We start from the raw sequence: 12,536 nt of genomic DNA on the forward strand, positions 1-12,536 counted from the left end.
TAACCAACAGTAATAAGCATAACTAATGTATAACCATTGAGTGAAAGCAGATTCAAACTAACAGAAGTGTTTTGTTTATTGATTGAGTTTGTGTTAAAGAATTAAGTTCATCTAAACTTGCAAAATTAGATAAAAACCCTTCCTTTGTTAGTAATTAGATTAATTTTGTAGTAGATAAATTAATTAGTAAACACTGTTCCCTGTGATCGACACCGGACTTACCCAACTATTCTATAATTCGACTAGGTACACTGCCTAGGTGCATTTTAGTTAGTTAAGTTAGTTAGGTTATAAATTTAAAATAAGGTGTAGCTATTTGCACGCATCAATAATCCGTGGGACTTCAGTAGTGCGAGGTGAGTATCCTCTTGTTTGTATGGGTCTACGGCCACAATGCCAACCCATTTAGTTTATGCATGATAGGAAGACTCGGGGGTTAGCTCTTGATCTCAGCTATGTTATATGTTCCGGATTACGATCCGATGACGGGGTAAGCTCGAGGAATGTTTATATGCTTCTGGACTTTGGTCTGATGCCCGGCGGGGCCTGAAGAAAGTTTATTTGTATGTTATTCCGGACTAAGGTCCGATGCCGAGGCAAGCCTGAGGAATGTTTGCATGATAGATTATGCTTGTTGTTTGTGTGATACTTGTATGTGCCTAGTAGAGAGGTGAGTGTGGGCGAGGTCCCGTATCTCATTACTAGTTGAGTGTGGACAGGGTTCCATGACTCATCAGTAGCAGGACAGGGGCGGGGCCCAAGTTAGGCGAGGCCTTAGGACAGGAAATACATTTAGATTATGTTTTCTTTATGTGCTACAGTGCTAGTATGAGTATATGATATTGTTGTATGAGTATAGTGGGTGGGGCCAAGAGACAGGCGGGGCCTAAGAGAAACAAATTTGTATACCGAGCGGGGCTCGGTGCCAGGCGGGGTCCGATTCCGGATTCTTCCGATGCCGAGCAGGCCCGATGTAGCAGACGGGGGGACAATATATGTGCTTATGTGTATGGTATGTGGTAGGTTGGGAAACTCACCAAGCTTCATGCTTACGATTTTTAGTTTTGGTTTCAGGTACTTCCAGTTGCAAAGATAAGAGCTCGGGATGACTGCGTTGCACACACCAAGATGTTTTAGCCTGGGATGTTTACTCTGATGTTTTGAAACTTTGATAACAATGTTTGAGATATTATAATTTATGTTTTGATGAAATGGGTTGATAACTATGGTTTCATTAATGATTTAAAATGAAAATTTTAGACCGTATTATTGGGATGTTTCATAAAATGAGTTGTCTAATATATCTACATGACACATGACATAATATTAATGTGAAGTTGTATAGTTGAATGACACGTGGCAAAAAGAGATTAAATCTATTTATTTATTAGAATAGACTATAATCCAATATAAAGTTAAATATTCATTTAGAAAAGTAAGTCTCTCTTTCTTAATATTATGCAAGTAATAAACGCATAATTGCTTGACCAATACAAAAGTAGCCTTGTTGCCCAAGGCTTATCTCAACAACCAGATCTAGATTTTGTTGAGACTTTTAATCATATATTTAAGCTTGCCACCATCCATATTATTCTTAATATTTTTGCTTCTTATGTATGGCTTGTACATAAATTGGATGTCAAAAATACATTTTTGAACGGTGACTTAACACAGGAGGTATATATGAAAGAACCTCTTAATTGTGTACATCCTTCTCACCCAATCATATTTTTTTTTGCTTAAAGCCGCCTATAGCCTTAAACAAGTTTTTTGTGCTTGGTATCAACAATTTGTTATTATTTTTCCTCCTTAGGATTCAATAATAACAAATCTTACACTTCTTTTTTCATGTTTCATAGTAGCCATGACACTAACTATCTTATTATTTATGTTCATGATATTATTCTTACGACTTCCTTTATGACTCTTATTCAGCTTGTCATTTATCTCCTTTCTTATTCTTACGACTTCCTTTATGACTCTTATTTAGCTTGTCATTTCTCTCCTTTATGACTCTTATTTAGCTTATCGTCTCTCTCTCTCTCTCTCTCTCTCTCTCTCTCTCTCTCGGCATTATTGTTATGTGTACCAATTATGGTCTCTTTTTTTCGCAGCCTTTGTTTGTGACATTCTTACTCGATCCAATAGACTCAAGTAAGATCCTTGTAGTACATCACTTGAAACAAAATCCAAGCTTCTTTCTACTAGTAACCTATCAGCGACACCACCCTCTATCACAGCCTTAGCTTGTTAGTCCCCTTCAATATCTCACATTCACTCATCTATACATTGCTTATGTTGTCAATCAAATCTTCATTTACATGTACGATCCTTGGGAAGCCAACTTGAATGTCTTAAAAACAAGGTTCTAAAAAGTTTGTCATGGCTTCAGCATGACACTTCATGGCTCCAAAACTTGTACTTGTCGCTAAACTTTAACAAAATATCGTCTTAAGTCATATATGTATATAAAAATGAATAATAGTATAACACTCCATCTGTCCCATATTAATAGTCCATATTCCCTTTTTGGTTTGTCCTAAAATAGAAACCTAATTCTAAAATAAATATTACTTTTACCAAAATACCCTTTATTATTAGTTAAACTACAATAAAATTAAATACAACTATCATGAAATTAAATGCAACAAAAAGGTAAAACTGTCATTTCATTTAATAAAGTTAGTGGTAATTAATGTTTCCTTAATCTGTGTGTTTTTTTGTCTGTGGACAACAATTTTGGGACGGAGGGACTATATATATATATATATATATATATATATATATATATATATATATATATATATATATATATACACACACACACACACACTAGCCGTTTATCCTTGCCAAACAACGGGTAAGAATAATTTTTTAGAAATTAGTTTCACTCGGAAACTTGTTTTGTTTTAAGGAACACATCTCTGAAAAACCGATTTATTATAAAATACTATATTTTTTTAATTGTATATAAACTTCTCATTAAGTTTGTGTGCATTCAACTTTTCTATTATATTATATTAATTTAAAAACTTTTATGTTGAAAATTTGTTTCTAACATCGGTACGGTAGTTATTACAAATTTATTATATTAGTTTATGGAATATGTCCTATATGTATAAATTTGGACATTATTTTCTATAAATTATATATTATTATTCAATTGTTTTATTTGTTTGATAAATTAATGAGAAAGTAAATATCTCTATCTTTTTCCTAATAAGGTCATACTTGATAAAAAAAGACAAAATCCTAAAATGAAACTTAAGCTTATCAACCATTGAAATGGTATCTTTTGATACATAAATATCAATACTAAAATATATGAATTCAATCAAACATACATTCCATAAAAGACTACACATGTAGAAAACGGCATGCACAAAAGGGGTGTAATCTAAATCAAAATCAAAATCAATGTACAATGCCCTAATAAGAAAAAAAAACGGCATACACTTGCTGTCAATGTTTATTTAAAAGTAGTGACTGTATACTTTTCACCCCAACCAATCAATTTTGCACCTTTTGAAAATAATTGATTTATAGTCTTTGGTTCTATCTTAACGAATATCAATACAATTTCATTCACACCAACACTTGACCTTCAGCATTCTTATTGACTCTTCTGAGTTCTAATAAACACTTCATCTTAACAAACAGTTTCCTCTCAAAACATGTTGTCTATCTGTAAACACATAAAGATTAAACCAAGATCACATGCTTTGACTTTTATTTTTTTGAACATCCTTTTACTCAAATTCAAGTTTCCCACAAAATTTAGAAGGATTTCACACAAAACTTCTTAAATTATATATAACTGGCACCTATATATACAAACTCATGATAATTTTTAAATTTTTCCACAAAATTCGGTATATACCAATAATCGTGTATTTAGATTGACCTGCAATTTCTATAGAAATTTGGTGAACATGTGGCATGTAAAAACCATCTAACTTATAAAAACGTCAAATGGTCAAAATATATTTACCTTCATTTTGAAATCAAATTTGGATGAGGTACCACCAACAACATTGATCGGGTTAATAATAAGTCGGTAATTATGCATCTGAGTATATACAATCAAAAGATTAAGAATTCATGTAAGTGTTAAATAAATGTAAACAAAGAAACCATGTCCATAGTTGTATGATAATCAAAATATCAACAATATGTCTAAATTCAACAAAGGAGACATCACAATCAACATACATTAAAATAAATCCACATGGGTATGGTAGTTATCTCTGGGAGGCTGATTTGACAATGTTCTTAAGACACAAACCAATCAAGCATATAGTATTTGTTTGGTATCTACTATCTACTCCCGACTCTCTCTATACAAACACACAACAAAAATGATTCATGCAACATTTAAAATGCCAAAACAATCTATTGGTTTTCTTTTTTTTGGTGAATTTAGACCAACATCTACTTGCTTTTTAAGTATAGCAGATTAAAGCTAGGTAAAGCCATCTCATGCTTGAAATCAAACAAATGAAATATAAATGAAGGAAGATCAAAATCCAATGATTTTCCATGAAAATCAGTCAACCAATAGGACTATAAATAATTTTAAAATCAATTTCATGTAAAAACTATAAAGTAATAAAATCTCATATTCAGTAATCATAATCTTTGGTCTTAAGCCATCACTTCTATTTGAAATCAAAGATGAAATTAAAAAAAACATGATGATCAAAGTTTGAAGTTGGATAGTTCACCAGCTTAATCTGTCAACCAAACTTAACAAACACAAACACTTACAAACGAAATTTGTAGTCTTTCAATCCAAACAAACTCTTTACTTGAGTTCAAGTTTCTAGTTGCAAAAGTTCTGCTCAACTCTTCAATACTGTATTCTACAAAAGAAATCCCCAAAACATATAGTTAAATTGAAATAATACTACTATAAAGATTTATTCGGATCTACATTCAATAACATTAAAAGGAAAAAAAACAGATGAGACCTGCCATTGATGTTTTGATGGTCATACATGGACATATCAGATTCACATTTACACATACCCCAAGAAATCAGATCTCACACATACATGTCCCTACCACCTGCCACAGACACATACAAATTATAAAATTGTACAAAAAGAGTTTGAATAGTCAAGATTTTTCTTACCTATTGTAGAGACTGTATACAACCCCACATCCAAAATGAAGAGCATATCCCTCAAGCCGCTTCTTATTTAAGCATATATTCCCTACCATCAGCTTTATTTTCATCTAAACCAAACAATTAGCCATTAAAAGTGAATCTTTTAGCCATTTCTGATAGTTGAAAAAAAAAACCGATATATAAAGATTATGATAGGAAGCTTACACATCATATAAAAATCAACATAACAGTAAAGTAATATTTGTAGAAACATTCAATATTCCAGAGGTCAAATTAGAAACAATCAGATAGCATATCCTAGAAAAAATTTATGGGTAGACTAAAATATAGTAACTAACGGATTCAAAAATAGATTTTAGATAGAGGATATTGGGATGTAACTGACCTTTTCAAGATCTAGGGTTTCGTGGCTTTTATAAGTGGTGTGCGTGTGTGAAGAGAGAGAGAGAGAGAGAGAGAGAGAGAGAGAGAGAGAGATGGTGTACTTTTGGCGTCTTCATGATCGCTTCATTTGTAACAAGAAAGAGAGTGAGAGAGGTGGTGCGACGATGGTGCCTTGAGGATCGTTTCAGTACTCTACGAATGATTTTCCCTTCGATCGAGTGTATGTAAGATAGAAGCCCAAGAATTCACATTGAGTGTTACCTGCATTTCTTTGAGAGAGAGAGAGAGAGAGAGAGAGAGAGAGAGAGAGAGAGAGAGAGAGAGAGAGAGGGTTGCGGTAGTCGTACAAACATGAAAGAGTGTGGAGATGAAGGAAATGGAATAGAAACACACCAAATATAATGGAGACCGACCAGAATCCTCGTATATTTGCCAAGATCTCGGATTCAACATCAACAAACTCAACCAGGTCAAACGAATTCTATGTGAGCTTGGAAGATGAGTTTGTTAGTTTGAGATAAGATATATGGGATAAGAGTTAGATATATCACGGTTAGGTCAAACGTTTGCAATATTTAAGGATATTTGTGCATTGAATAATTGTACTCGGTGCTAAATCATTTCGTACGACTGAAATTCAATGTTTGACTCTATACGTTTTAATGCATAAAATGTTTGTACCTATTGCAGTATGGTTTGCACCACTTAAATTTTAAATTTCAGCGTTTGACTAAAGATTCTTTATAAGCTAATATATATATATATATATATATATATATATATATATATATATATATATATATATATATATAGATATATTAATTAATTATTAATTATATACAAAATTGTTATTTTGAGTCATGTCTTATAAACAACGTAGCTCATCGCAGCTCAAAAAAACTTGAGGTTTGGCATTGCCGCCAAGTCACACCTAATATTATTTAGAACATTGGTTAAAACATATCTTGAATTACCTTCGGGGCACTCTGACTCATTGTCTTCAGCTTTATCCATCCTAGGTGGACCATTTGGTTTCTTACACCGACACATATTGGGTTGGATACTCGAACGTCTTAAGACTCGTCACTCTACTTCGGGTTTTTGTGTCTTTTTTAATGATAATCTTGTCTCTTCATCATCCAAATGAGAACATGTAGTTTTGTTCTCATGTTGAAGTCAAATCTAGATGTGTTGTCAACGCGTTGTCAAGGTCACCGGGCTCCAAAATCTTATTCTTTGACTCCCTTGTCCCATGTCTCGTGCAACCACAATTTTCACTGACAACGTTTTTGTTGTCTGTTTAGCGTCTAATTTTATACAACACCAAAGAACCAAACATATATAGATAGATTTATATTTTGTATGAAAATGTTGCCTTTAGTGACACTAGAGTTTTGCATGTTCCATTTGCACATTCGTTTCATGACATTTTCACAAAAAACTTGCCCTCATAGTTATTCTTAATTTTCAATCTACTCTTAGTGTGGGCCTACTGCTCGGACTGTCGCAGGGGATGGGGGTCCTGGATGTTCATTTATATACAAGTGGAATACACATAAATCCATTAAGGGGTTTTCATTATTATGCTTTCATTAAAAATCGTTACAATTAAAAAAAAAATTACTTGTTCTTTTCTGTTAAATCAAAATCATTTAAAGTTAATTAATTTGATTAGAAACAAACAAAGCTCATATTCATCCTCAAATCCCATCTGTAAATGAGCAGTAATGGTTGGGTTAGCTTCCCTCCAAGGCAAAATACACCACACGATTCATGACTACAAGAAGTATGAACAACAAAAGCAATGCATATATTCTTTGCTCTAAAACATTGTAATCAAATTCCCTTATATACATACATCTCTCCCCTCTTTCATTTTCCAATCTCATACCCCTTCATCTCTTAAACGAAAATGGATTCCAGTTCCAAACTGGGTTTACACCCCAAAGATGAAACAGATCCCGTCTTCATCACTCAACAGACAGACTCCATGTTCATCCTCAAATCCCACCTTAAAGGTTTGGTTTAAATATCATGTTTCCTTTTTCTTTTAACTTGTTTTAGATTTTTCACCTCATATCTGTTTTGTGGTTAAATTTAGGGTATGATAGAAGCAACATAAAGATCGAGATAAACGAGGATGGGAGTAGAATCACAATAAGTGGTAAAAATCCCGTTTGCCAAGAGGAAACAATAAAGGGATTCCAGAAAACCTTCAGAATCCCCGAGGGAGTGGTTTTGGATAAAGTCAAAGCCAGGTTTGACCAAGATGAATCAAGACTCATCATTCGAATGCCAAAATCAGTACATGGGATCGTGGGAATCGGGATTCAAGAATTAGAAAATCCAATCCAAGAAAACGAAAATCATGAAATGAAAAATGAAGAAACTGTGGGATCGAATGATTTGACACAAGAGGAAGAAGTAAAACCTCGTGAAAAGAGCTCGATTATATGTACTCCAGTCATAGCTGGGTCAACGTTGTTTGTAACAATTATTGTGGTTGTTTTGAGTTTGTTTCGATCTAAAACCGGATCAAGGGAAAAAAAGAATTAACCCCAAATTTAGTTTGATATTTTTGATCAAATAAAATTCTTTAAGTTAACAAAAGAAAAGATACAAATGATAAGCATAATAGATATATATATCTAATATACAATCCTAGTTTTTTTTTTTTACCTTCATCCTCGAAAATGCCCAAGAACAAAAACTCAAGAAGCCACAAATGTTGATTCAAAATAATTAGTTTGCTAGTAGTTGCATTTGCACCATTATTCCCAATTTTTCCATGTCTATCAAATAGAATTTTAATTTATGTCTTCCTTCTATTACCACTCCAATGATCGAACTTTTCTCAGCACATATTTTGTCTTTCTTCTTGTCTCTGTCTCTGTAACTGGAATTATGTTGTCCATCAACTGAAACACAAACAAATTCAAATCATTACTATCACAAATCTAATAAAACTTAATGAGCTTAATTTGTATACATGGTTGTTTCTTTTTGACTGAATATGGATAGATATAGCGGATTTCATACCTGTTTATACCTTTTTCTAGTCTGCTCTGCCTGAAACAAAGTAACAAGTCAAAAAAGTAAGCCAAAAAAAAAAAAGTTTTCAAGTAAAGATGAAACAAACAAATGATAAGTGTACCTTTGCTCTCAATAGTGCTTCATTCTCCTCTTCTAAAGTCACTGCTAATGCTTCCAATTCAGCTTGGTATGCCTAAACAAGAACCCATAAATTGTTTGTTAAAAGATTTATGAAAATGGGTTGAAAATAATTATGATAAAGAAATGAAAGCTACCATTTTTCGTTCTCTTGATCTTGCAGCTGATTCTCTGTTCTTAATCATTCTTCTTTGCCTCTGTTGTGCAGCTTTATCTAATGGCTCCACGATTGCTCTTCTTTTGCCTCTATTTCCCATTTCATCAGCTCCAATTCCGAATCCTACAACACCGTCTACATTTAAGGGATGCATTGGATTCTCAAAACTGAAAATGCCTCCACTTAATCTCTCAGATGTTAAAGGTTGAGGGATGATTTTCACATCTTCTTCCTCCACTGCCGCTGCCTTTGCCAAGAAATCCTCTAATGTCATCAACTCGTCTGGCACCTCCTGCTTACAGCTTGCCACGATCTCCTTCCAGACATCATCCACTGTCTTTTGGGGTCCGTTTGATGAAGTGCGAACTAGAAAAAGATAAGCATACAATCAAGGACTAGATTTGAAACAAACATAATGCTAAAAGTAACTAATTTTGTGGATGATTGAGATTGCATGTTTATCCAAGTATTGTTGAAAGATTCAAGAACTTGAAATGAGCAAAGAATTAACTACAATGGGAGTTAGATGAAGAAGAAAGTAACCAATTTCTTGACGGCTAACATTGCCGGTGGTCTCGGAATCGTTAGTTGCAGAAACGGCACCTGCAGCGTCTAAGAGAGTGTCGAATAAAGTCGTCTCGGGAGTTTGTTGTTCGTTGTTATCGTGAACGATTGGCGAAACGCCGTCAACGGTCATCTGAAGGACGCCAGAATTCTTGTCGGTTCTGATTCCACGGCGTTTGTGATTATGATTAAGATGAGTAGCTGAGGTTGAAGAGGAGGAAGAATTGGAGGATTTTCTTCTGATGAGATCCGAATTTCTTGAAGTGGAAGACGACATCTTCATCATCAACTTAGAAGATGCCATCTATCAATCATCCGGATTTGTAGGAACTTTTTACAGTTTCCGCTGATTTTGTGATGAATGGGGAAGATCGTAATCTAGGGTTTGGAGCATGATGTAGTCTGTACTTCGGATTTGTTGGGGGAATCGAAAGCTGTTGACTTTATGAATCGGAAATGAGAATTAGAGCTTGTGTATGATTTGGATCGAGATAAGCCCGTAAGTTTTATCAAGGTTTCTTCGATTTTGATACCAATGGAAGACCCAAGAAAGGGGATAACGAGGAAGAAGATAGGTTTATATACGAAATTTACAAAAGGAGTCCCTCAATTATTATTAATCTGCATGTTGTCCACTAACTTTCTTTGGATCTTGCATATGCCTTGATGAATCTTGATCTTTAATTGTTGGGCGTCTAAATCATCCTAACCATCATTTATGGTTAAGAATATGAAAATGTTTTGATCAATCAATCATGGGTTAATACTATAATATTGTCATGATCATTAAGTTATGGGTGTTATTATAATATAATATTGTTTGAAAGAACTTCATTTATGCCTATATTTTATCATTTTTCCACATACCTCATTCTTTAATGGTATCTTTTGTTTTAGTAATGTTACTTATGTCTATAATCTTGTTGAATGTGTATCAATCTTGACAAAACATCATGGGCTGTGAAATACTACAAAGTGAAACCAAATTAAATATAGAATCAAAACTCATTACAAGCATAAATGCACTTCTACACCTATTGGTATAGTACTAGAATCAATTAATGTTGTCGACCTACAACTTCACATTAAAATCATAGATAGACTATTTATACTAGAGGTACAAGTTTGTCCATCAACATTTTTTATAAATTTTGACGTCTTTCCACCTCGATTCCATGTAGTAGCTAATATTTTTCGGTGCACCGTAGACTCCAAATTTGAAATACAGCAAACCGGGGCCTTGATCGTGTATTTTGAATTTCTTTTTGTTATCAACAAAAACCGTTACTTTTCCTCCATCCACATCATGTATTAGATTAACTTTAAACCATCTATCATATAGATTAGTATCTATCACTTGTGTACTGTAATATCTCATCTCTCCATTGTAGATCCTTAACAAAGATGTCGTGTTACCATGGGCTGCACCATGGATTTGAACTATGGTGGCACCGCTAGTTCCATTTGGGATGAAGGCGACCCCTTCGAATTGCCATACTCCTGAAGTGTAATCCGGCTACATCATTAAACACGAAAGTCAATATGTATTATTTTCTTTGTCATTATCATGACAAGCATGCAGGACTTATATCTATATACTAGTTAGATAAATTGTTCACGTCTTAATATTAAACCAAATCAACGAAAATGTTTTTTTAAGTATACCTTTAGGATACTTCATCAGAAAAAAAAAAAAAAAAAAAAAAAAAAAAAAAAGGTACCGAATCTAAAAAAAGAGGGGTGGTGGAGATTACAAGTATGCGAATTTCGGTACGTGGTTGTGTGTTGCTTCCTAGACGGAATGGTTTATCGTCTGCATATACCCAAAAACGATGAATCCCATTTTGGTATATGTAACGTTGAAAGAGTGGTGTATCATAAGGCTTCTGATACTCAAAGTTGCTTTCATTTAACATTACCTCAACAAATCCGTATATCGGATCAACAACAGACGCCATGTGAGCATCGTTTAAGAAGAAGATCAATGCTACCAAAAAAAGGAGCATATGGCGATATGAAGCTTGCATAACTCTCTAGAAAAAAGAAAGAATGTATTTGTAGCTTGGGGGTTTCTATGGTGTATACCAATTCTATATAATATGTGAAAGTTTTTGCATTATGTTTTATTCTTTTTTATTAGTAACTATTAAATTAATTATTATGGGTGAAGCTAAATTAATCATCATATATATAAAGGGATGGCAAAAGATGACAAGTAGTGAGTTATGGCCATCCTTATTTAACTTTTTTCTTCCTCCGGCATACCAATTAACAAAACATATTATTTATATTATAATGTTATGTATATTAATTTAGGGCCAATGAATGCCCTAGGTTTGTCTTTAGCTTTGTATTTCTGGAAACCTTAACAACACCATATATATCAATTATGCTATTCTTGTTATTAATAAAAGAAAGAATTTTGTAAACGATCCTTATAAACGTTAAAAATATTATATTTATCCAATTTAAAATTTAACTATCTTATTTATCATTCTTAATCTTTTAAATATCATATTTTGCCAAATATTTTTTTTTTGTTTTATAATTTTATAATCAGTTTTCTATTTTGGAATCATTAAAACTTAAAATAAAATAAAAAATGGACCATATTATCCTTACTTTCTAAACTCATGAACTAAATTACGTTGTTGCAATGAACTCTTCTTAACCTCCCTTTCTTGTTCCAATTGGATAATTTTATGGCTTTCTTTGTGTAGTAAACATTCTTTGTGAACTAAAGCTTCTTTGATTAAAGGAAGGATATGTTGTAGATGGTGTTGGGCAGTCTCATGAGGGAGTATTAATCCTTGACCTGGTGGGATAATGTAGGTGTGTCATGGGTTTAATAAGATTGTGTCATCTAGAATCACTATAACAACACCGATCGACCTTGTTGACTAAAATATCATGCTTTTCATCTCTAAAAAACACCATTTATTTCACAATTATGTTTGAACTAACAAGTTGTAATCACAACAGAAAAAAGTTCTTTTTAAGTAAATTGAGTGTATTGATATTTATGTTGCTCTTTCAGTAAAATTCTCGGTGAATAAAAACCCAACAAATTTGTAGCTTTGAGTTGAAAGTCAACATTGTACAATTTCACATGCATGATGTACAAGAACC

General features: G+C 33.2%; 3 protein-coding genes and 1 long non-coding RNA gene across 7 annotated transcripts; 1 reads left to right on the top strand and 3 right to left on the bottom strand.

The window, feature by feature from the left end:
* Window positions 1-3,378: 3,378 nt before the first annotated feature.
* On the bottom strand, window positions 3,379-6,073 carry LOC145074631 (uncharacterized). Of its 4 annotated transcripts, none has more exons than XR_013691949.1 (6): window positions 5,909-6,073; window positions 5,617-5,776; window positions 5,135-5,238; window positions 4,971-5,067; window positions 3,992-4,862; window positions 3,379-3,685 (listed from the first exon to the last, which is right to left on the bottom strand). It is a non-coding gene; the product is annotated as an uncharacterized LOC145074631 (long non-coding RNA). The 4 variants fall into 4 exon arrangements; XR_013691948.1 differs by having other exon boundaries at window positions 5,617-5,784; XR_013691947.1 differs by having other exon boundaries at window positions 3,992-4,069; window positions 4,768-4,862; window positions 5,617-6,068.
* A 1,268-nt stretch (window positions 6,074-7,341) lies between these two features.
* LOC145073232 (uncharacterized) lies at window positions 7,342-8,090 on the top strand. Its single transcript, XM_079019791.1, has 2 exons — window positions 7,342-7,533; window positions 7,617-8,090. The coding sequence occupies exons 1-2, from the start codon at window positions 7,428-7,430 to the stop codon at window positions 8,069-8,071; spliced, it is 561 nt and encodes a 186-aa protein (XP_078875917.1). The 5' UTR covers window positions 7,342-7,427; the 3' UTR covers window positions 8,072-8,090.
* A 131-nt stretch (window positions 8,091-8,221) lies between these two features.
* On the bottom strand, window positions 8,222-9,967 carry LOC145073231 (Basic-leucine zipper (bZIP) transcription factor family protein). Its single transcript, XM_079019790.1, has 5 exons — window positions 9,387-9,967; window positions 8,824-9,209; window positions 8,670-8,741; window positions 8,555-8,584; window positions 8,222-8,433 (listed from the first exon to the last, which is right to left on the bottom strand). Exons 1-5 carry the CDS (start codon window positions 9,709-9,711, stop codon window positions 8,344-8,346), a joined length of 903 nt encoding a protein of 300 aa, XP_078875916.1. The 5' UTR covers window positions 9,712-9,967; the 3' UTR covers window positions 8,222-8,343.
* A 471-nt stretch (window positions 9,968-10,438) lies between these two features.
* Window positions 10,439-11,434, bottom strand: LOC145074653 (citrate-binding protein-like). The gene is made up of 2 exons (XM_079020994.1): window positions 11,162-11,434; window positions 10,439-10,923 (listed from the first exon to the last, which is right to left on the bottom strand). The coding sequence occupies exons 1-2, from the start codon at window positions 11,432-11,434 to the stop codon at window positions 10,540-10,542; spliced, it is 657 nt and encodes a 218-aa protein (XP_078877120.1). The 3' UTR covers window positions 10,439-10,539.
* Between the last annotated feature and the right edge of the window lie 1,102 nt (window positions 11,435-12,536).

This window comes from Lactuca serriola, chromosome 9, assembly GCF_051521515.1.
Source record: "Lactuca serriola cultivar US96UC23 chromosome 9, Lser_US96UC23_V15, whole genome shotgun sequence".
NCBI lineage: Eukaryota > Viridiplantae > Streptophyta > Magnoliopsida > Asterales > Asteraceae > Lactuca > Lactuca serriola.